The 25,786-nt window shown below is 40.4% G+C and overlaps 1 protein-coding gene and 1 non-coding gene across 4 annotated transcripts in view; both read right to left on the bottom strand.

Moving 5' to 3' along the window:
• The window catches only part of LOC134674458 (cytospin-A-like), a 96,986-nt gene that overhangs the window by 52,651 nt on the left and 18,549 nt on the right, over window positions 1–25,786 (bottom strand). For all 3 annotated transcript variants that reach the window (XM_063532532.1, XM_063532535.1, XM_063532533.1), the window contains exons 2-4: window positions 3,725–3,780; window positions 3,226–3,407; window positions 2,769–3,147 (exon numbers count right to left, since the gene is read on the bottom strand). In XM_063532532.1, coding sequence (XP_063388602.1) covers window positions 2,769–3,147; window positions 3,226–3,407; window positions 3,725–3,768 — 605 coding nt within the window. In that variant the 5' untranslated portion in view covers window positions 3,769–3,780. The remainder of the gene's footprint in view (window positions 1–2,768; window positions 3,148–3,225; window positions 3,408–3,724; window positions 3,781–25,786) is intronic.
• Window positions 3,442–3,513, bottom strand: Trnac-gca (transfer RNA cysteine (anticodon GCA)). Its single transcript has one exon. It is a non-coding gene; the product is annotated as a tRNA-Cys (tRNA).

Raw genomic sequence — 25,786 nt, 5'->3', positions numbered from 1 at the left:
AAGTGATTTTTTTATGTAGTTTAGTTCCCTACCGTTAAATCGTCTATAAGTATTAACAACACAAAACTAAAAAAAAACAAAAGAAGTAGTATTTCTTGGTCTTTTAGGCACTTTTAACAACAAAGATCTTAAAACCACTTGAGAAGAGAAACCTAAATATACTTTGTACAATATGTGATGTAATGTGACATAATGTAAGACATAATAACAATGCCATAGGACGAAACGAAATATTATTGTCTGAGGTTCTCAGGTAAGAGTAGTTGTTTGTCAATATAACAAAAGAAGGTCCAACTCCAACTATGTCACTTGTTATTGTGGTGTTGTTATCGTCTCCATTACATTTAAATCGTCGCCAAATTTTAATATGTCTACTGTTTCTGCATCAGCAGTGCTTTTCACTATTTCTTTCTTTTCTGCTGTCATTTTAAAATTGTACGGATTGTACCTACTTCTTTCCGTCCAAACAATGTCAGCATTGTGATTTCGCGTATATTTCCTTAATTTCTCGTTAAACAGTAAATAATAGCATTACATCATGCATCAAAAGCATCATTTTCTATGTGTCATATTCTATTCTCGACCGTCATAAAATCATAATTTAGGGCAGGTCAGGAAGCCGCATTTTTCAACAAACATTTATCTTAGTAGGCGACCGTTAAGTTATGACTGTTATGAGCTCATTACGAACTTCCGATATCCGATTACTGTCTCTCGTTGAAACGTTATATGAACTGCTACAGAAAGCAGTCAACCGATTCCCAAAAAATTAAACGCTCAAAGGAAACATGATTCCAAAGAGTAACCGATTGTAAATGTTATTGTCTTTCGCTGGACATTGACTTCTCGTACTTGAATAAAATGACTTAATTTAGACAGAGTTTGTGTGTGTCAACTGTTTATTTGAAATTACAAAATTATTTAGGTACTTATTTTTTTATGGGTACTTACTTCGTCCACAACATAATTCTAATTGAATTTTCTGTGGGGTCCCGGAATGTTCATTTTGTAAGGTCATCCATAACTATTTACGCAATTTTATCTGAATCGTAAAGCCATTCAGTTTAGATTGGCTATGGTGGCTAATTCAGAGGTCGAGGACTCGATAATTGCGTCTCCAAGCCTCCATGCCTTTGTCTCATCATCATCATTCATTTAAGAGTTAGACTCTTGTCGGTGGAGCGATTTTTATTTAAATTCAAGGTCGCATATTGAAAAACAATACGTTGCATTGTTGGAAATTTTGACACAGATGTTACAATGCACACGTAGACATTGTTTACTTGATTTTAACACAGATTGTAATGAGTATATCGCAGTTTGCATGGAATTCTACGCACGTACGGTAGGTAAACACCTACACCTAATACGTTAGAAGACATCAATACATTCTTTGAATGTCAGATTGTAAGTACAGATCCTACTATAGGTCCCTTCCGTCAGTCTTTCATGGCCTTTGAAAATATGCCTTTTTTTAAATGAGGTATCTAATACGCACATAGGTTCCTGCATTGGTTGCATACCTATTCTAATAACTCTTTATCTTATTTCAGTTTTAATCTTCCAAAGATCAGCGTTTTTAGCGAGGGAAAAGATTTAACAATTAGGCTAGGAAAGTGTCCTTACTGTCGTTTGCAGAGGCCATAAGCACATACCGACCTATCTTTATACTTATTAAGTAGGTAGGTACAGGAAGTTAGCATGATTCTTAATAGTGCAGTGTAGATCATTAAAATACACAGCAACACAACAGCTATTAAGTAATACACCATTAGTTAAGGCTGTTCTGCTTAATGGCAATTTAAATTGGATGCCTACGCTACGCTAAATAATTGAACAGCTTCAATTGACTTGTCAATTACCATGAAGAAGTGTAAAAAAGAGTAAAAAATCGTTAAATTTGAAGGCTGATCTTAGCAGCGAAACAATTTATCACTTTCACAACCCGCATGACACACTGACATGCATGAATTGCACGACAAGAACTCTTCTCTCACCAACTTAAATGAAACAAGACGAAGTAGAACCGAATAACAACTTCAATCCATGTTAACCACTGTACTCCGACCGAATTAGCAATTAATCCCAACACACGTTGACACTTCACAACACTAAAAACGCACCATGTTACACTGATTATACCAAAGTTAATTTTGTGAACATTACGTTGGATTAACTTTTTAAAAGTTCGAAAAAAGAAAGCACAACACACCCGGCCAACCGGATGGCATCCGCGGCCCAACCGAATCAAACAAACTTGCTGTTGACTGTTGACTTGCCCATGCCGCTCCCTCTCGCTCTGATTTCAATGAAAAAGCACTATCTTCCCTTTCAATTATTATACCACTCGTTTCAAGAACGCACCGCAAAGTAATAACAGCCTCCTTAAAAATAGTCGTGTTAATTCGGTCGGGTTATACCATGACGAAAACATTCCACAGGTGTAAGAAGGACAGCAATAGACAAACGTGTTCTTCTGAATGGTGTTGAGGAAAAAATGTATGCGGGTGCGAATGCGATAGCGATAACGTAAAAAATGTTATTCAAATCACGTGCACACTGCGCACATACTGCGTAAACACCGTTATATTGTTCCTGCGATTCTTAACTTTGTGTGTTTGAAATAGAGTGCATTTTAGCGTAGTGTGTTTTATGCATTTGTGGAATTTATACCTTTATCCGGTAGAAATATTTTGGCGCGAATATCGCAAAACTTACTCGACCACTGAACTTTTATTTTCATTTTATAAATAACTAACTAGTCTTACCTTAAGGATTGCACCAGCAGTTTCTTTCCAACAATTTTCGTATCGTTTGCATTAGTCCAGACATTATTGTTGTTGATGGTTTTGATTTTTGGTTTAGGTTTTTCCGGAGCTCGAGGTTTTAAAGATGGCGGTAAAATGCTGTCACTTTTTTCTAATTTTTGAGGTTTTGCCGCTAGCGGTTTGCTCGATTGTCTGACTATTTGCAGGACTACATTGGGACTTTTCAAGTCTTCTTTCTCGGATCCCCCAGGATCGGGAGTCAGCTGACCTCGGGCCAATGGCCTCTCCGGAACACTAGGCTTTTCAAGTCGCCTAGAAGCTGTCTTAGTACGAAATGTACTCCGTTTTAGTGTTGATTGTTCCGGCGGCGGCGGGGGTACTAAAAAAGGATAAGATGACATTTTAATTTGTTCTTTAAAAATATTGAAAGCGTTAATGATTATTTCCGTTTATGTACCTGTCCTTGGTCTATTTCTAGTTATAGGTTTGGTCTCCGCGCTGCCTATTTTGATGGTTTCTTGGAGAGTAGTTGAAGAAGCGGTCGGTACCGCCTTCACACGAGAGCTGAATGTAGTCCTGAAGAAATTCGCCGAAAACCCTTTCCTCGTCACTTGGGAGCTGGCAGTCGGTTGAGGATGTCTAGAAAAAAAATAAAAACAAAAATGTTGTTTTAAGGGGACACCCGGGTTTGAACCGGGGACCTCTCGATCTGCAGTCGAATGCTCTACCACTGAGCTATATCCCCGATGAGAAACACGTTGAAAATAGCGTACACGTTGCGATAAGCGGCACGCCATCTGCATACGTTAACGTGAACTAAATGATGTCATACTTTTACAACAGATGGCGCGGTAAGTATGTCTTATCATCATCACATTAAAAATATTTTTTTCGAAAGAATTTTGTTATTTACAAGCTAATCTTATTACATAGTTGAATGTAAATATTGTACTTACTGGTTTATGGAACTGCTAGGCACCCCTGGCGCCTTCTTCTGCATAACCTCCTCGATCTGAAACAAATTTAAACAGTATTTTAGTATTAGCGTCGAGTTCAAAAAATAAAGTAAGTACGAGTACATATGATATTCATATATATAATGTATCTAGGTTTGACGACCGGTCTGGCCTAGTGGGTAGTGACCCTGCCTGTGAAGCCGCGATGGTCCTGGGTTCGAATCCCCAATTCATTAAATAAATACTATTATTAAATAAAATATGGTACCACTACAAACTGGTACTCCCGTCTTCTTGTAACTCCAGACCATAGCGACATACTTGATCGATCTTCCTAAGGCCTAGGAGCCTTAGCCGGTCCTACTTTGTAGTACTTATTCAGTTCGATGAAATTTAAATCATAGTCAATCGGAATAGAGTCGCATTTGTTGTGTTTCGTTCAATTATCAAACAAAACTAATATAAATTCTATTTTCTGCACTATAGGTTCAAATTTCAGTGACAAATTCTGGATTTTTCCTTTGTTTGGCTGGGCTTTAGGCTTTTCTATTGTGGTGGCAAACAGTCGCACAGCACACCAAATGAATGCGAAATACTACACTATCTTAGACAATAAGAATGTGGGTATATTCTGTTTGTTAAAACCACTGATTAAAAATAACTGATTAGTTTAAATCCTTGTGCCTAAACTAACTAAAACTAACGCAGTTTCGGAAATATTTCCACAAAACTATATATGAAATTAAATAAAATGATAATTCACTAGTTTATGTATAGGTGACAGATGAACGATAACTGAATTGACAATTCCCTTGACAATGTCAGTTTGTTAAGGAAAAGGTTGTATCGTTGTATGTTCATTTGTACACAAAAGATTTTAGAAAAATGCCGGTCAAGTACGAGTCGGACTCGCGCACGAAGGATTCCGTAACATTACGCAAAAAACGGCATAAAAATCAGGTTTCTTTTATGGGAGCCCCACTTAATTAATATTTATTATATTCTGTTTTTAACCGACTTCCAAATCCCAAAGGAGGAGGTTATCAATTCGGTTGTATGTTTTTTATTTTTTTTATTTTTTATTTTTTTTATTTTTGTTTTATTTTTTATGTTTGTTACTCCATATCTCCGTCATTACTGGACCGATTTTGAAAATTATTTTTTTGATTGTATGTATATGCATACAGATTGGTCCCGTTTTTGTCAAAATCCAGTTCTGATGATGGGATCCATGAGGAATCGACGGAACTCCTCAAATCTTAAAGGCATACATATGGTGATTTTTGTGTTTTTATCAACAAATCAAGCATATACATTCAAAAACGTGACATTTGATGAAGTGGAACTGCTGATGATGATCAGAACGGAACTCTTCAACGACGCATAGTTCACCTTTGGCGATTTGTCCTCTTCGTTATGTTTGTTAAGCAAGTTAAGTTTTTAAGCCACAATTTTATCAAGCTTGAGTTCTGATGATGGGATCCATGAGAACTCGAGGGAACTCCTCAAATTTTAAAGGCATGCGTATAGAGATTTTTGTATTTTCATCAGAAAATCAAGCATTTTCATTAAAAACTGTCGCATTTGATGAAGTGGAACTGCTGATGATGATCAGAACGGAACTCTTCAACGACGCATAGTTCACGTTTGGCGATTTGTCCTCTTCGTTATGTTTGTTAAGCAAGTTTAGTTTTTAAGCCACATTTCTGTCAAGCTCGAGTTCTGATGATGGGATCCATAAGGAATCGAGGGAACTCCTCAAATCTTAAAGGCATACGTATAGAATTTTTTGTATATTCATCATAAAATCAAGCATTTACATTAAAAACTGTCGCATTTGATGAAGTGGAACTGCTGATGGTGATCAGAACAGAACTCTTCAACGACGCATAGTACATGTTTGGTGATTTCGAATTTCGATTTTGACTTGGACTGGGACCCGGACTCATACCCGGATCCGGTTCGGACCCGGACTCGGACTCGGACTCGGACCCGGACTCGGACCCGGACTCGGACCCGGACTCGGACCCGGACTCGGACCCGGACTCGGACCCGGACTCGGACCCGGACTCGGACCCGGACTCGGGCCCGGACCCGGACTTGGACCGGGACTCGGACCCGGACTCTGACTCAGAGACCCGGACCTTGACCCGGAAAACCACTATGATACCTAAACTAAATAAACCACTATGATTACCTACTATAAAATGTGGGTATGATGATGCCAATCCCCTCCCGCTCAAACTCCCGTACACCGCACCGCATGCGCCGTTAAGTGGGTTAGGTTAGGTTTGAACTGCGATCCTCACAGAACCGAACAAAAGTGGGTTAGGTTTGGTTAGAACTGCGAGTCTTACAGAAACGAAATGCTACTAGAAAAGTGGGTTTGATTAGGTTCGAACTGCGATCCTCACAGAACCGAACTGCTATCAGAGAAGTGGGTTAGGTTAGGCTAGATAACTACGACCCTTACGGAAACGAAATGCTACTAGAAAGTAGGTACTGGTTTTACCTCCTTTTCTACATAGTGCACCATCTACCATAATCTTTCACCGGGCCCCATAGAAGTCGGTTATTTTTCTTAAAAATTATTAGTATTTATTGTTATAGCGGCCACAGAAATACATCATCACTATCATCACAAACTTGTCCGGCTTTTTTTGTACCTATACTTAAGTTAGGTACTAAAATGTTCATGCCAAGTTTAATGCTATTTCAGCTTGTCCTCTTAAAATGAGAAAGTTACTCGTAGCTACAGTTGCGACTGAAGAAGTTAAGCTTTAGAAAACTTCAGAAATTATCAAATTTTACAAGTAGATCGATAAATATGTAAATTATATTGGTATATCAGTCATACCGTAAAATGGGGTGAGTAGGGTCAAAACTGAAATTCAAACCTCGATAACATTTTATTTTTACATATGAAAACTGAATGGTGTATATAATAAGTGTTCCGGACGTTTGTATTTTAGTTTGGGTAGTTCCATTTCATAACTTTGACGATAAAGAGGAATACCCACCTCACCCCGTAGTGCCTCGTATTTGGGGTGAGAGGGGTTTTCATACAAAGGTGATTTTGGAAGATTGTTGTATCGATTTTTTTTTATTATGCGTATTACTATAGCTCCATTTTAAATTGGAATACATTATACATTATTTTTGTAGCAGTAGTCTTAAAATCCCTTCTCACCCCCCTCTCTAACCTTCTCTCCCCATTAATAACCCACCTCTCCCCGCGAAACCTAGGTACTCACCCCGTTTTACGGTACCCAGACAACAATAAAATGTAGTTTCCCACAATCTTCATGGTCCATTAGGTCTTGTACCTACTCGTATGTATTTACGTATTACGTACTGAACTACTGACCTTCGATTCCCTTTTGATTAAAATGCCATTGTCAAGAGCGAACGTTTGATTTTTGCCGTTCAGGTTGATATAATATACTTAATAGTTGGAAAATTTAAGTGAACACATACCTAGAGTTAGGCCAAAAAAAGTCTGCAGCGATTTTGTTAGACCACGCAGTGCAATTTTAAACGTCAAACTTCTATGAAATTATGTCGTAATTAATAACACTACTGCGTCGGCTATCAAAATCGCTGCAGACTTTTCTTGGTCTAACTCTAGTTAATTTTAGTGTCCAACGTAAAATGCTTTCGGATTTCACTTTATGTAGGTATAGCCTTTGTAACCTGAACATACGGACGACCCGATTGACATCAAGCCCTACAGAGCTTGTCCTTCTTTAAGGATGACTCACGTTAGACCGAGCCGTGTCCGGGCCGTAGCTTACTTTTCTATGACACGACAGGTGATCCCGTTACGCTTTCCATAGAAAACGATGCGCCGGAAGCCGGCCCGGACACGGCCCGGTCTAGCGTGAGTCATCCTTTACTCAAAGGACCGAAGGTCTCAAGGCAGTTAAAAGGTGGAAACCATTCTACTGACCTTGGGTTTCCTCAGCAGCACGCGCATTGCCACCGTCCGTTCTGAGACTTCTGAGCCGCCGAAATGACATCGCATTTGGTGCGACAAAAATTGCAAAAATATTAGACGGTCCAATGCAAGCGTTGAAGCGGATTTGGTACCCTACCCCTCGAATCCTCGAATCTGGGAGACCGAGCTTTACTCGTAAAACATAAAAAAACTCAAAAATGCGCGTTTGTGAGATAAGACCTAGCTAGATCGATTTATCGCCCCCGAAACCACCCATATAGCAAATTTCATCGAAATCGTTAGAGCCGTTTCCGAGAACCGAAATATAAATATAAATAATCAAGAATTAGATAGATATTGTAGACTTTGTAACCTGGACATAAGGGTGACACGATTGACACCAAACCCTACAGCTTGGCCTTCATTACTCAAAGGACCGAAGGTCTCGAGAAGTCGAGACAGTTAAAAGGTGGAACCACACTCCACTGACCTTGGGTTTCCTCAGCAGCACGCGCATTGTCACCGTCCGTTCTGAGACTTCTGAGCCGCCGAAATGACATCGCATTTGGTGCGACAAAAATTGCAAAAATATTGGACGGTCCAATGCAAGCGTTGAAGCGGATTTGGTACCCTACCCCTCGAATCCTCGATATGAAAAAATATCTGACAGACCGAGCTTTGCTCGTAAAACATAAAAAAACTCGAAAATGCGCGTTTGAGAGATAAGACCTAGCTAGATCGATTTATCGCCCCCAAAACCATAAGCAAATTTCATCAAAATCGTTAAAGCCGTTTCCGAGAACCGAAATATAAATAATCAAGAATTGGTCGTTTAAAGGTATTAGATAGGTAGGTAGATAGATATGTAAGGCTTTGTAACCTGAACATAAGATTGACACGAATAAAACCAAGCCCTACACAGCCTGGCCTTCTTTAATCAAAGGACCGAAGGTCTCGAGGCAGTTAAAAGGTGGAAACCACTCTACTGACCTTGGGTTTCCTCAGCAGCACGCGCATTGTCACCGTCCGTTCTGAGACTTCTGAGCCGCCGAAATGACATCGCATTTGGTGCGACAAAAATTGCAAAAATATTGGACGGTCCAATGCAAGCGTTGAAGCGGATTTGGTACCCTATTACCCCTCGATATGAAAAAATATCTGGGAGACCGAGCTTTGCTCGTAAAACATAAAAAAACTCAAAAATGCGCGTTTGAGAGATAAGACCTCTAGCTAGATCGATATCTCTCTTCCTTGTCGTATCCTCATGGCTGAGGGACGTGACGAATGTGGACACTTTTCACCAGCGGTCTCCAAGCCACTCTGTCTTGAGCCCAGTGCATGCTAGCCTGCAATGTGGCGTTTGTCTCTGACGTTATTCTGTCCGCCCAACAAGATCGATATATATCGCCCCCAAAACCACCCATATAGCAAATTTCATCAAAATCGTTAGAGCCGTTTCCGAGAACCGAAATATATACCTATAAATAAACAAGAATTGCTCTCGTTTAATATCTAATACCTAGTATTAGATAGATAGGTATGGCCTTTGTAATCTGAACATAAGATTGACACGAATGAAACCAAGCCCTACACAGTCTGGCCTTCTTTAATCAAAGGACCGAAGGTCTCGAGGCAGTTATAAGGTGGAAACCACTCTACTGACCTTGGGTTTCCTCAGTAGCACGCCCATTGTCACCGTCCGTTCTGAGACTTCTGAGCCGCCGAAATGACATCGCATTTGGTGCGACAAAAATTGCAAAAATATTGGACGGTCCAATGCAAGCGTTGAAGCGGATTTGGTACCCTAAGTACCCCTCGTTATATTACTCTGTTCTTTTACTTATAAAGGCAAAGACAAAAGACAAGGTTAAGAGGTAAGAAAAGTGGTCATTTCTCCATACGAACGTACTCTTTCCTCCATGATTTTTTAACTCAGTTTATTTTTATCAATTACCTGTCTCGGACCGTTCGGCTTTCTTTGATATTTTTGTAAGTATTTCTAAACGATAGAGCCCTCCAAATGTAATACCTTTAAACGAGCAATTCTTGTTTATTTATATTATATATATATTTCGGGGATCTTCGAAACGGCTCTAACGATTTCGATGACTTTTGCTACATGGGGGTTTTCGGGGGCCTTATCGATTAGGCTGCCATCTGCAGCTGATATTATAGGCATCCTCTTGTGCCTTACACCACCGCCACCACCCACACCCACCCTTTGCATCGATACCTACAAAAACGGCCCAGTCGTTGAACCCTTCCGCTATGATATCATTTACAATGTATTTGCAAGTCTCGAGTAAATATTTATGATTGTCATGTGAAATTCATTAAGGGGTCATCCATTAATTACGTCACACGTTTAGGGGGAGGGAGGGGGTCAAGAAAATGTGACATATTGTGACATGGGGGAGGGGGGAGACACAAACTTTGTGACGTCACTTTAACTTCATCAGTAACCGAAAATTTATTTAAATTATTTAGTTCGCTGTACATTTAAATAACAAAAATAGTTTTTAATCGTTTAATTTTCTTTCCTAAGCAGTTTTGGGTTATAAAACTACTAATATTTATATCGTCAAAAATATTTTGATAAAATATTAATAATACTTAGGTACTTACTTAATTCGATTTGGCGATTTCGTAGAAAAAATGTGACGTCACACTAGGGGGGGAGGGGTTTGCCAAATGTGACCAAGTGTGACAAGGGGGGGGGAGGGGTCAAAAAACCTAGAAATTGGTGTGACGTAATTAATGGATGACCCCTAAACGCCTACTTGCAAATGGCTGCATTTAAATGTTACGTACACTGTGAAGTAAGGGCCGATACAGACGGCAACGTCGGCATGCAGTTCCCATACAAGTTGCAGTCGGGTTACATTACAGTCCGTCTGTACCGGCCTTAAGCGTCCTCTCAAAGTCCTACTCGCTCGAAGCGTCATCTGTCCAATTTCTTTGTCCAATGTGTTTTGCGTTGCATCTCACATAGACGCACTGACATTGGAAAAAGAAATTGGATAGGTCTAATACAGGGCTCTTCAAAACCCCGACCCGCGGGCCAAAGCAAAGCGTTCCAATCCGGCCCGCGGGAACCAGGCTCCAGGTGTTTAGCCCCAACAGCAGCAAACAGATACACTAACCCCCCCCCCCCCTCATACACCACCCCGGCGTCGACGGTGGCCCTCGCGAAAATTCTGAGGCGTAATATGACCCTCAGGTAAAAAAGTTTGGAGACCCCCCCGGTCTAATACCACCCTAAAATGCAGTCACCGAACAAAAATAAACACTTTCTACGGCGTGTTAATTTTGCGAGGTAAACATTTGGTTCATACTCAGAGACTAGTGCGGTCGCTTTTATAAAAACTATTAGTGCCAGCGCCAATTGCTGCGATAAAATTGCTATACTTAGAGGATCCCGGGGCTCCCTTAGCGAGACGGGGTTAAAAACCGGATCAACACTTGAAATATGATGATGATGATTAGATAGGACGATAGGAGAAAGATAAGCGGCGTTGAGTTTCGAAAGAAAATAAGTTGTTTTGAATTGAGTCATGTAAACACGTCACACCCTTTAGGGGGACGTACCGCTGACTCACTTAGGTAGGGGTGAGTGAGAAGAAAGCCGTGTAGGTACCTACGCCGCCGTCGCCACACTTGCCGCTAAGGCGCTTTTAACGTGTTTGCTTTGCTGGCTGCGTCCCTTGGAGTGGCCGGCGTTGGCCCATCGTGTAGAGGAGCCATAAGAGGTACCTACTGACGGTGCCACAGACACACACACAGCAGCCAAACTCATAACACCCTTCTTATTGCGTCGGAGTTTAATAAAATGATGGGATTTCATTATCTTATACTAACAAGTATACCGGGTGTGGCCTGTAACACGAGCAAATAATTAAAACATAGATTGTACTCCTCAAACGGTGACACTTTAGTTCAGCAACTTTTAAAAATTATGAAGTATTTAGACTTCCTATTTTTCATACAAAATAAATATTATCTTCAATGGACGCCATCGCCATGCCATATAATTTGTGATTGACGTGCTTGTCATGCCTTAATCATAACAAAATTCGCAAAACATTGCGTCTTAGAATAAACTTTAAGATGTATTAAAAATTCAACCACAAGTTATTTTTAAAAGTTGCTAAAGAAATGTTGATCAGTATGAGGAGTACTGCATACAGTTAAATTTTTTGCTCGTATTACAGGCCACACCCGGTATATGTTATACAAGGGCGTAGTATAAAACAAAAGAGTTAATAGAAAAATAAAAGAAAGATAAGATAATGTTAACAAAGGATTTACCGGAATCAGAGGTATATATAACTCCGTATAAGATAAATAGTCTAAAAAAACACTAAAAACGTGCCTCGGAAATCAAGAAAAAGTCATTCTCGAATAGATGGCGCACACACGCGTTGGCCCATCGTGGAGAGGAGCCATTAAGTGGGTAGGTGCACCGCCACCGATTTGGATGCGGTTTATTTCATTAGAAAGAAAGAATGTTTTCCAGCGCTGGGTCTTAAAGGAATTTTATCAAAATTGGTTCATCCGTTTCATTGCGTTGAGGTTATTGAGTTTTAAATTTTCATATGATCATCATCTCTATCTAAAATTACTTTGTGACTTTATACATTACAAAGGGTAGGTCACAGCCAAGCAGAATAATTAATGTCACTTTACCAGTGGGGAGACAATCCTGACTTCGGGTAAACTCGGCTCCGTTCGGCTCAGCATTGCTCCGAGCAATTATTAGGGTTGGCCCACTTGATGTCCTTTGCGTGCACGACCACAGATAAGACTTGAATTTTGACAACCCTAAATAGCCGAAAGGGATAGTGATAGGGATACTTCGGTTTTGGAGGAAGTGTCCTTTCTGTACGGTAGTACCGTAAAATGGGGTGAGTTGGGTGAAATTTGACTTTCAAAGCTCGATAAAATTTTATTTTTACATGTGAAAACTGAATGGTGTTTCTGTTTCTGTATATAATAAGTGGTTCGGACGTTTGTATTTTATTTTGGGTAGTTCCATTTCATAACTTTGACGATAAAGAGGAAAACCCACCTCACCCCGTAGTGCCTCGTATTTGGGGTGAGAGGGTTTTTCATACAAAGGTGATTTTGGAAGATTGTTGGATCGATTTTTTTTTATTATGCGTATTACTATAGCCCCATTTTAAATTGGAATACATTATTTTTGTAGCAGTAGCCTTAAAATCTCTTCTCACCCCCCTCTCAAACCTTCTCTCCCCATTCATAACCGAACTCTCCCCGCGAAACCTACTCACCCCGTTTTACGGTACTATTATTTATACCAATATACGAAATTGTTTTGTGACTGTCTATTCGGCATGTCAGCAAGGTGAGGTAGGCCGCATGAAGGTAGCGATGCGTGGGCGGCGCGACGCTTGCAAAATCGCAAGTAATCGTTCTAGATTCGCCGGATGCGACTGCTTGCCTAACTAAACAACTTGCTAACGCAGCCGGTGTAACAGACATATATAATTGTTATAGGGTTTGATATATTTTTGAGACTTTTTTGCATGTACCGTAAAATGGGGTGAGTAGGGATTACGAGGGCAGTTGGGCTATGAATGGGGTAAGGAGGGATGGTAGGGGTGAGATGGTATTTTTAGATCAAGTTATGAAGTTATCCCGCCAGTGTTTAGGGTCGACTCCTGCGGCCTTAAACTTTTGGCGCGTCAAACGATGATCCCTATGACAATCATCGAAGTCGCTTTTGGACGGGCTTAATTATAAAAATAATTGAAGAAATAATGTTTTTACCGTATTTTTATTATTTAAATGATGCATGTCTAATAACAATATGTCAGCGAATTAGGAAATATACGGGACATATTTTTGACTAAGTTGTGTACACCCATATTTTTACTCCCTTTTATTTTTATAAATAACCACATCAACTTTTGTATCATAATTAAGGCTGTTCAATTAAATCCTACGGTGTGACATCAATAATCATTAACTGCATTTACTATTAATAATTGTAGCATTTACAACACTTAATTCTCTTTAAATATCCAAGTCAAGGCGTCTATCATTTAAGTGCACGTTTATGATGGTCGCTGTTATCGACGTGACAGTGCGATATTCGTACAGTCTGTCTCTTTCATTCGCGCGGAATTAAAAAGTGACTGTTGCTCTATCACATGGATAACAGTGTCCATTACACGCCCGGTATACTGTGTTGTAATATCGCACCAATTTTTAAACCGCAATGTTTATTTCTAATTTTCAAATCGTCATACGGATTTCTGCGCTGTTCTGTAATGTGAACTTTATTGCATAAACAATAAAGTTACTTTTACGATGTATATTTTAATGAGATACGAGATGTTGTAAATAATCAGTGAATATGCAATTTACGTTTTATTGGCTTAAATTAACACTGTTATAAAACGTTAGTTAGGTATGTCAGGGGTGCGAAACTCCTGACTTCGGCCAAACTCGGCTCCGCTGGGCCCAGCATTGCTCCGAGCAATTATTAGGGTTGGCACCACATGACTTCCTTTTGCGTGCACGACCACAGATAAGATAATCACTTGAATTTTGACAACCCTAAATAGCCGAAAGGGATAGTGCCATGTAATAGAAAGGGATAGCATGATTCGACCCTGAACAGCTGTCAAACTTCGGTTTTGTAGGAAGTTTCCTTTCTGTACGGTAGTATTATTATTCTGTGGGTATGTTAAAGTGTGCTCGCGTGTTCGCATGATCTATTGCAGTAACTATTATGCAATAGATTTGACTGTATTTACCGGACCATTCTATCCTTCTAGCGTGAGTTAGGCTACCTACATTTTTAAGTTTTTTAACCGATTCTGAAAGACCTTATGTATATGAATAAACCTTTTTTACAAGCTTTTATTTAGTTTCTGTCCGTCTGTCTGTCTGTCTGTGTGTAATCAAATCTTGCAAGTTAAATTTGATCCACTTCCCGGTTTCCGATTGAGCTGAAATTTTGCATACATCGAGCTGATCTGATGATGGAGACCGTAGTTGGCCATAGGAACTCTGTGATAAAACAACGAAACCTAATTGTGTTTGGGGTTTTTAGAATTGTCTCGATGAGTATTAGTTGCCTGTGGAAAAAAAAGTACAGTCGGCGATAAAAGCTTGTACCAAAAATGAAATTTTTGCCAAAAACTTATTTATTCAAACGTTATAATAGTAGGTAGGTTATGAATAACATGAAAGGGATCTTATGATAACGAGCCGAAACTTAACCTTGCGCCGTTATCTTACCTAGATTACTTTCGTCTTTCGGTCTGTTGACAATGATAAACTTTAACAGTGCCGTACTTACCGTAATATGTGACGTTATCTATGAAAAGGGACCTTTTTGATGGTGCTTACGCCATTATTAACGATGCTCCGATATAAATACAATACCGCGCGACGCTGTGCGGCGTAAGCGCCATCGACAATAAGGTACCTTTTCATAGATAATGCCCCATATACCTACCTAGTACTACCTACCTATGTAACTCCGTAAGGAAAAAAATTATTTGCCTCGGAAAATTCAAGAAAAACATAAGTAGGTTTTCTTAAAAACATAAGTTTTCGAGCATAAGCTCGAATAGATGGCGCCAATGGCGCCATATCTTTGGCCTATAAATTCAAGAAAAACATAAGTTTTTCTTAAAAACATAAGTTTTCGAGCATAAGCTCGAATAGATGGCGCCAATGGCGCCATATCTTTGGCCTATACTCGTGTAGAATGTAGATGGCGATACTGTTTGATATTTAACAATATTAACACATATCAGTGAAAGAACATGGGTCAACAATAAATAAATTAAAAAATCTTTTATCCAGATAAGATATACTCTCTATAGTCTATCACTACGTGGTGTGTCTGACCATGGGGCTTTAAATCCAGGGCTTGATTTTACTCGCTAAACTGAGCTACTTTTACTATGGGACCAACCCTAAAATCGGGGATTTGGCTTTTCCATAGAAAACGTCGACATCTGATCAGCCAAAATGTATGAAAAAGTATTTTTTTTTCGGAATTTCCGGGTTGGTGCCATAGTAAAAGTAGCTTACTTTAGCGAGTAGAATCGAGCCCTGGATTTAAAGCCCCATGGTCAGACAAACACTGTAAGATATGAAATGAGATATTCTCTTTGGTACTACCGTATTGCAGGCTGAAATACGCGTACTTTGTCGCAGTAACGTGTAAAAAATGTCAATCCAAACCAAAATCCAGATAACCAGTGATTGCTTTACTAGTAATTATTTCCACCTTGGGTGTTACCACTTGAATCCCTCTCTACGCTCAGGATTCTAAGTATCCTATGCTTACGCAGTAAATATGTCATTTTGCTCCCTTGTTCCTTTGACTTTGTATAGTTATTTGTTGTTGTTCACTTTATAAAGCCGACCACTGACTAACAGGCCGCCGGACGATATCGGCCTGTCAATTACAAAAATTTGACAGTTCCGAACAACTGACCGGCCGATATCGTCCGGCGGACTGTTAGTCAGTGGTCGGCTTTAGTGTATCCAGCATTTATAACAGCAACATTGTTTTCGATATCGCGATACTGCAGCCATTACTGCCTTTTGAGATTGAGATTATAAAAACTCGTTCACTTAAAATAAATATCGTATTTTAAACTTCTACATTTTGCGATAAAAAAGCAGGTGTTTGTTTCGCGAAAACATTTGTATTTTAAGTAATATGGCGTGTTGATAAGGCGGAAATGTTTTTGAGGTAGGATACCGCTTTTATCGTATTTTTATTGAGATATTAAATTACACTTAATGCTACTTACATACGAATATCGAATTCATTCATGGTGTAAATTGTTTTTAGTTGCAGATCAGGGTAGCAGGTAATTAATAGTTATTTACGATACAAGTGCGGAAAAGAGGAAATTACGCTTAGCGTTTTAAATCGACACGAGTTGCGAATTAAAAGCAACGTCGGGCGAGGTCAGTAGGCTTGGATGGGTGACCGTTTTCTTTTTGCATTTTTTTCCGTTTTTTTTTTGCTTTATGGTACGGAACCCTTCGTGCGCGAGTCCGACTCGCACTTGCCCGGTTTTTTTGACCGAAGTTAAGCAACGTCGGGCGAGGTCAGTACTTAATTGGATGGGTGACCGTTTTTTTTTTTTGCTTTTTTGCATTATGGTACGGAACCCTTCGTGCGCGAGTCCGACTCGTTTGTATATATTCTGCGAGTTTTCCTGTGTGATTGTGTAAAATATTGTACAGCCAAAGTTTTTCGCGCTTCTTTCACCATCGGCGGCCCGACAGCGTACCGTAGTTGGTATTTTACCCGGTTATTAATAGGTACAAAACACTATATTTATCTACACACACGCTTTGTCCAAAAACCGGGCAAGTGCGAGTCGGACTCACGCACGAAGGGTTCCGTACCATAAAGCAAAAAAAAAAACGGAAAAAAATGCAAAAAGAAAACGGTCACCCATCCAAGTACTGACCACGCCCGACGTTGCTTAACTTTGGTCAAAAATCACGTTTGCTGTATGGGAGCCCCACTTAAATCTTTATTTTATTCTGTTTTTAGTATTTGTTGTTATAGCGGCAACAGAAATACATCATCTGTGAAAATTTCAACTGTCCAGCTATCACGGTTCGTGAGATACAGCCTGGTGACAGACAGACGGACGGACGGACGGACGGACGGACAGCGAAGTCTTAGTAATAGGGTCCCGTTTTACCCTTTGGGTACGGAACCCTAAAAAGTAGCAAAACAGGTCACTCTGACCTTTAGCCCTCATGACAAATCCGGTAGTTTGAGCATAAATCTTCCGAGCGAGCTTAGATCACTACCCTAGTAGCATTTTCGTTGGGGCCCACGGTGCCAACGGTAGGGAAAACGTTGGGATGAGGTTCGTTCCGTAGCCAACATTAATTTTGTATTGGCCCACCATCGCATTTACCAACATTCGCTGTGGCACAGATGCCCAACAATGGGCCTTTGTGTATTTTGGTACCGTTGGCTAAACAACGATAATATTCGTTGGCCCAATGATTACATATATCGCATTTACCAACATTGGCAGTGGCAGTGATGCCCAACAATGGGCCTTTGTGTATTTTGCTACCGTTCGCTAAACAACGATAACATTCGTTGGCCCAATGGTGACGAATACCGCATTTACCAACATTGGCTGTGGCACGGATGCCCAACAATGGGCCTTTGTGTATTTTGGTAACGTTGGCTAGTCAACGATATCATCCGATGGCCCAATGATGATAAATATCGCATTTACCAACATTGGCTGTGGCACTGATGCCCAACAATGGGCCTTTGTTTATTTTGGTAACGTTGGCTAATCAACGATATCATCTGATGGCCCAATGACGACAAATATCGCATTTACCAACATTGGCTATAGCATTGATGCCCAACAATGGGCCTTTGTGTATTTTGGTAACGTTGGCTAATCAACGATATCATCCGATGGCCCAATGATGACAAATATCGCATGTACCAACATTGGCTGTGGCACTGATGCCCAACAATGGGCCTTTGTTTATTTTGGTAACGTTGGCTAATCAACGATATCATCCGATGGCCCAATGACGACAAATATCGCATTTACCAACATTGGCTGTAGCATTGATGCCCAACAACGGGCCTTTGTTTATTTTGGTAACGTTGGCTAATCAACGATATCATCCGATGGCCCAATGACGACAAATATCGCATTTACCAACATTGGCTGTAGGATTGATGCCCAACAATGGGCCTTTGTGTATTTTGGTAACGTTGGCTAATCAACGATATCATCCGATGGCCCAATGATGACAAATATCGCATGTACCAACATTGACTGTGGCACTATTGCCCAACAATAGGCCTTTGTTTATTTTGGTAACGTTGGCTAATCAACGATATCATCTGATGGCCCAATGACGACAAATATCGCATTTACCAACATTGGCTATAGCATTGATGCCCAACAATGGGCCTTTGTTTATTTTGGTAACGTTGGCTAATCAACGATATCATCCGATGGCCCAATGATGACAAATATCGCATGTACCAACATTGGCTGTGGCACTGATGCCCAACAATGGGCCTTTGTTTATTTTGGTAACGTTGGCTAATCAACGATATCATACGATGGCCAAATGATGACAAATATCGCATTTACCAACATTGGCTGTAGCACTGATGCCCAACAATGGGCTTTTGTGTATTTTGCTACCGTTCGCTAAACAACGATAACATTCGTTGGCCCCATGGTGACGAATACCGCATTTACCAACATTGGCTGTGGCTAGGATGCCCAACAATGGGCCTTTGTGTATTTTGGTAACGTTGGCTAGTTAACGATATCATCCGATGGCCCAATGATGACAAATATCGCATTTACCAACATTGGCTGTGGCACTGACGCCTAACAATGGGTCTTTGTGTATTTTGGTACCGGTGGCTAAACAACGATAACATTTGTTGGCCCAGTGAGCACAAATATCGCATTTACCAACATTGGCTGTGGTACTGATGCCCAACAATGGGCCTGTGTGTATTGCTTGTGGCGTCACTAGATGGCGTTACTGTCTCCAAACATCGAAGTTATAGTTATTTTCTCGATTATTCCGGATATAATAATAATATTTTTTTAAAGTAAATTATAAATCTAATAGCTATAACTATAAAATTTATACATAAATTTAAAAAATTGTATTTTACCAACATTTTCTCAATTTAAATCTCAAAAAACATAAATCTCGCTTACGAAGTTTCGAAGTGCGGTTAGTATATATACAAATTAGAGTGTATAGTAAGTGTACTTGCTTCGGCAGTACATATACTAAAATTGGAACGATACAGAGAAGATTAACAACAACTGCTGCCTAGGGCCTTCATGTGGATACAACAAATGCCTACCGTAGTGTAATTGTAATATTTATCAGCAAAGGCCCAACGTCGTATTACACAACCACTTACCTAACGTAGGGTAACTGTAGGACTCGTAAAAAAAAGCCCATTACATAATTAGACTGTAGGTAGGCCCACTATAAATTACACAACTATTTACCTACGGTAGTATTGTAAGAATCCTACACAAGGCCCAACGTTAAAGTTACAATGTTGGCCCTTTGTGGGACAAGCTGTGTTGGGCCTTCAACCTAGTGCACGACTACCTACCGACCTACCTGACTTGCCGTTGGGTAATTGTTGAATTTGCAAACAGAAGCACAACGAAAAAATTGCCCTTTTTTAATTTTTTGCAGTTGGCCCTACAGCAAGCCATACGGCCAAATATAACAATTAACCAACCATCAAACAAATGTGTATAGGCCCAACCACGGCCCAACCAAAACCACCACCATTGAATAATTGTATGATTTATTTAAATAGGCCCAACGAAAAAATTACTCTTATGGCCCTCTGTTGAGAATCTTCGGGAGGGCCTTTGTCGAGGGCCCTCCAGCAAATCGTACGGCCAAATGTAACAATTAACCAACCATCAAACAAATGTGTATAGGCCCAACCACGGCCTAACCAAAACCACCACCGTTGAATAATTGTATGATTTATTTAAATAGGCCCAACGAAAAAATTACTCTTATGGCCCTCTGTTGAGAATCTTCGGGAGAGCCTTTGTCGAGGGCCCTCCAGCAAATCGTACGGCCAAATATAACGGTTGCCCAACTAATACGTAAACAAAGGCCCAACAAAATCCCTACAAGAAAATGCTATTAGGGTATCTACCTATCTCCATTCAAGGCTGCACCTCGCTTCCTCCGATGATATATTACTGCTTTGACACCTCTTGCGAACTTAAGAGCCAACAGGAGTGGTCATTTCTCCATACAAACGTACTCCTCGTTTTCCTCCGTGGTTTTTGAAGAGTGCAATGATTTTTTCAACACAGATTAATATGTATTGTCAATATCTGTGTCGGACCGTTTTGGTTTTTTTGATATTTTTGTTTTTTAAGGCGCTAGAGCCCTTCAAAAATGGCCAAAATGGCCTAATTGACTATGCCGCAACGAGAGGCGTGGCAATCAAAACTGATATCAATTAGCCAAAAAAGCAAAACGGTCCGACACAGATAATTTCATAATCATTTATATTTCCAAATTTGGTTACGATTGGTTAAGTTTTGGAGGAGGAAACAGAGGAGTACGAAACCTCGATTTTTGAGATTTTTACGCAGGATTTTTCGCCTTGTCCTTATCGCACTACTTTTAGGTGCCGCTTCCGTTAGCGAGACGGGTATATTTACCTAAAATATTTAAAACTCAGCTCCTGTTTCGTCTTAAAGGAGTGTACACACTTATTTTCCATCGTATTTTTTTTTATTTTTTTTTATTATGAATGGGCTTACTCATGGCCACAGACTAGCCGAGCCGATTTTCACGGAAACGTACGAACGTGTCCTGCTATTTCAGTCGGTCTCGCTCGGTAGGTACCAAAAGTACTGAGAGTGACTGAAGTAGCATGATAAATACGAACGTTTCCGAGAAAATACGATGGAAAACTATTATGCACTACATCTGTAACTCGTTTTAGGGATAGATATACATACTGATATTACTGATTTCTATTAAAGGTTTAGGTACGAGGTACACTGAAGCTGCAATAAAACTGCATACTTTTAGTATGGTACCTACCTATGTTATTCTTTAATGGTATGTTATCGGATATTGTTTATAAATAACTAGGAACAATATACCTACCCTGCCTTGCTAATGATATCAATAGATAATGAAGAGATAATGCAGTTCAATAAGGCATTGTCCTGAAGTGGTGACCTCAGTAACATGAAATGACGTAAGAATGTCACATCTTATTACCTTTAAACGAGTTCTTGTAGGTATATAATAATAATCTCGGAAACGACTCTAACCGTTTCGATGAAATTTGCTGTATAGAGTTTTCGAAGGCGAAAAATCGATCTAACTTGGTTTTGTTTCATTCGAAAACGCGCATTTATGAGTTTTTATACGTTTTCCGAGCAAAGCTCGGTCTCCCAGATATTTTGGATATGACTAACAACGACCAGAAACATGCATGTGACACCTCTCTGTACTCTATTATGGTAACATTCCATTTCTAACCGCAGCTGCACTACCGGTACTGAACGCATCGCTGTCATTGTCAATTTCCATAATAAAATGAACAGTAATGCAGCTGTCGTTGGAAATGGACTGTCACCTTTATGAGTACCTATCGTTTAACGTCAGTCTGGCCTTTTGCTTAATATGCCACTAAAGTTAAGTAAAAAACGAAACAAATAATATAATCAACGTAGTTTACTCTGAGTTTACTTACCGAATTCTTATTTTTAATATAATTATATTGAATCGAATTCAGGAAACCGTTAATTTTATAGTTGATAAGAATACAGTGCTATTATTATTATAAATGATTATAATTATAAACAACAAAACAAGTTAGGTTCTTATTAGGTATTTATTTGTTCTTAGCTCGTTAAATTTGTCTAATTTATTATTTAATATTTTTTTTTTTTTTTGTCAATCAGTGCTAACTAGTGTCCGACCGAAACATGTTTTTTTGCCGAAACCGAAACCGAATGTTCGGCTTTGGCTCTAGTTTCGGCCGAAACCGAAACCGAAACTTGTGTAGACTTGTTAAAATCGTTGAAAAAATGTCATAAAACCCCTTTTATACACATATTATGGGGCTGTCAACACCCAATATCCTTGAAATTGATGTTACTTAAGCAGTTTTTAAAGAAAATTACTAGAGTTAGACCAAGATAATTTTGCAATGATGTTGATAACACACGCAGTGCAATTGTTATTTTAAACGTCAAAACTTCTATGAAATTATGACGTATAAATAACATTTGCACTAGTTGCACTGCGTACGCTATCAAAATCATTGCAGAATTTTCTTGGTCTAACTCTATTCATTCACCAGTCAAGTTAACTTAACATGTAGAGACAGGGTCAACCAAAAACGCGAGCGCAATTTTTTTTGTTGACAATTGCGATATTGTACCGGGGTACCAATCTTCACCTGGGCCTAAAAGTCCGAAGTGCCCCAGTGAGGCGAACTTTCATGCGAAGTCAAAGCCGTGCTTCAGGCTTCTGGATAAGCAGTTGAGCACAGACTCCAACCAATGTCCATTGTATTAATAAGTGAGACCGCAGGCCGAGCATGGCGCAGCGAGGCCAAAGGCTAAGCTGAAGTAGAGGACACGTGGAACACAAACCAATAGTAAATTGAGGTAAAATATCTCAATCACTCTGAAACAATTAGGGCCAGTTGCACCAACCACAATTAACAGACTGATCAACGTCAAGCAGCAGAGAACTATGAAACTTTCCATACAATAAAATTTAGCGAACCTTAAAACGGTGACAGACGGTTTGGTGCAACCGACCCCTAGACAGTGTGCGCGTTATAGATATTGACAATTTGACAGCCTCGTAATATTGCGTCGACCGTCCAGTGCCCCTCATTAGTGGATTTGTGTTTTATAATATACCAATTAATTTCTGTACCTATACATGAATCAGTATAATATGTAGGTATTAATATTGTTATCCTTCTTATTCCCCAACTTTTGGTCATATTCCGAAGTGCCATTTCGTAAGTTTCGGCCCGGCCGAAAGGTTCGGCCGTTTTTTGGCCGAAACCGAAACTACAGCCGAAACATGATTTTTTGGCCGAAACTGGCCGAAACCGAAACCGAACCTTCGGTCGGACACTAGTGCTAACCCGTTATACTTACTTGCGTATTTTTTACGCGGATTAGCAAAAGTAATATTTTGGTTTTAATTAGAGTATGAAAACGTTATCAGCGAAATTAATATTAAACTTATTTATCCCCTGTTGTTTTACAATAGCAAAAGTGTGCAATAGTATACTAACCAACGACAATAATATTTACGGGTCGTAACTGCAGTTATTTCCATTAAAATTCGGCGCAACGAGGAGGCAGCGGATTTGGTTCAAAATGACAGACGTCAGAGCCAAAATCACAACAAAATAATACCAATTGTAATGAATTGTTGAGTGTATTGAATCATTTATATATGTTAACCTTACTACGCTCTAGTGTCCTTTGTGCAAACAGTGTATTTTGTGGATCCCATAAGTAATTGCTCGCACTACACTAACCAATGGATTATCAGGAGTATCTAAGACGTACAGCCACAAGGAAGTCCTGCACATAGAGAGAGGAAGCCCCCCAGTGTCCTTACCCGTTGAGCTGGGGCTCGCGCCAGGACACCTATCATCTTTATAATTATTTATATCCTTTACACTTTTAAGCCTTTTGTTATAAGTACTGTTAGTTTTATTATTTAGTTTAATTTTATTGTAAGTAGTTTATTTTTTCACTTTTAAAACCAGTCCTTTGTTGATGCCCCTTTCAAGCCTATCTTGCCCTACTCCACCCACTGCATTGCCAGAGAACCTTGTTCGTTGCCCTGAATGTATAGAACCGAGCTTTTTTAAAGGCCCTAGAGGCCTCAGTATTCACATCGGCAAAAAACATAAACAAAGCCTCAGCCAGCCTACACCTTCTACACCATTTCAACCTAACGCTGTAGCCAGTCCCGATTCCCAGTCATCTAACTCAGATGTACCTTTCTGGCAAATTCTAAGCGATCTAAAAAACACACGCCCGGTCCTAAAGCGCATACCGCGCGGTGCGCGCGTGTCCGTCGCCAAATTTCTTAGTGAAACAATCAAATCAATAGTCTCAAAAAATTCCATTCACAGCTGGGAAAATTTACTAACATTTACCTCTAGAGTGCTGCACATAAAACCGGATCAGAATACCAAGTCACTCACGAAAATTATTAAAGATAATTGCAGCTGTGATTTTTCAAATTATCCCGCCGCTGATGGTTCTAAGCGCTCAAGCGATAATATATTCAAAAAAGTAGAATGCAAGATCTCCGATGGTGATATCAAAGGCGCCGCCCGCCTTTTGTTTTCTGACGATGCAGTGGCCCCGGCCAATTCTGATACCCTCGCAGCCTTACTTGCTAAACATCCACCCTCAGACCCGAACCTTCTTCTTCCTGATCCCCCGCAACCCAACGATCCCAGTCTGCGTGCATCCACCGATGATGTTTTCGCAGCAAATTTTAAGGCATCCTCACATCGTCTGATCAAAATTAATATACATTCGGCGTATTGTATCATTAAACATTGTTTATTCGTCCCAAAATTTACTTACATTCTCCGCGGATCACACCTTTGGAAACACCCTTCTTTGTTATCAAACTTGGACAACTTAGTTTTAGAAACACTCACCACCATTTTCAACATTTCTTTTGGCGAAAGAACATGGACCCAGGCTAGCCTACCCATTAGGTTGGGCGGCCTGGGCATCCGCAAAATTTCCAGCGTGGCGCTACCCGCTTTCTTGGCTTCGGTACACGGTGCTCAAAACCTCATCGGGAAAATTTTAGCCCCTTCCCTTGGGGCCCTGGAGGCTTCGCACTGTACCGAGGCCAAGAACGTATGGCATTTAACATGTCCTAACACAGACCCGCCTGTCAACCCATGTTCGCAGAGGCAGTGGGACGAGCCTCTCTGCCGTCTAACTAGGAACCGTCTCCTAGATTCGGCACTTAGTCCGACAGATCGCGCTCGTCTTCTTGCCACTGCGGAATGGGAGTCGGGTCTGTGGTTACAGACACTACCGTCCACAACTGTGGGCACATTGCTGGATAATACTACATTCCGTTTGGCCACATGTTTAAGAATAGGGGCATCAACAAACATACCCCACCGGTGCCAATGCGGAATTATGGTGGATAATCTGGGCCACCACGGCCTCTCATGCAGCCGTAGCGCTGGAAGGATCCCCCGCCACGCCAGCCTCAACGACGTCATCCGAAGGGCCCTTGTCAGTGCCAAGGTACCGGCGGTCCTCGAGCCCAACGGTCTGGCCAGGGTCGATGGCAAGAGGCCTGACGGAATGACGCTGGTGCCTTGGAGTATGGGACGGCCACTTGTCTGGGACGCTACGTGCGTTGATACCCTGGCGCCGTCCCATATTCCAGGCACCAAAGTTGGCGCTGGTGCGGCCGCATCCTCGGCCGAAAGCCTCAAACGCCGCAAATATGTCACACTAGGTAGTAGCTACATATTTGCGGCGTTTGGTGTGGAAACCTTG

Source organism: Cydia fagiglandana, chromosome 20 (genome assembly GCF_963556715.1).
Source record: "Cydia fagiglandana chromosome 20, ilCydFagi1.1, whole genome shotgun sequence".
NCBI lineage: Eukaryota > Metazoa > Arthropoda > Insecta > Lepidoptera > Tortricidae > Cydia > Cydia fagiglandana.
The sequence above is the reverse complement of the archived record's forward strand: the minus strand, read 5'-3'. Positions and strand labels throughout refer to the sequence as shown.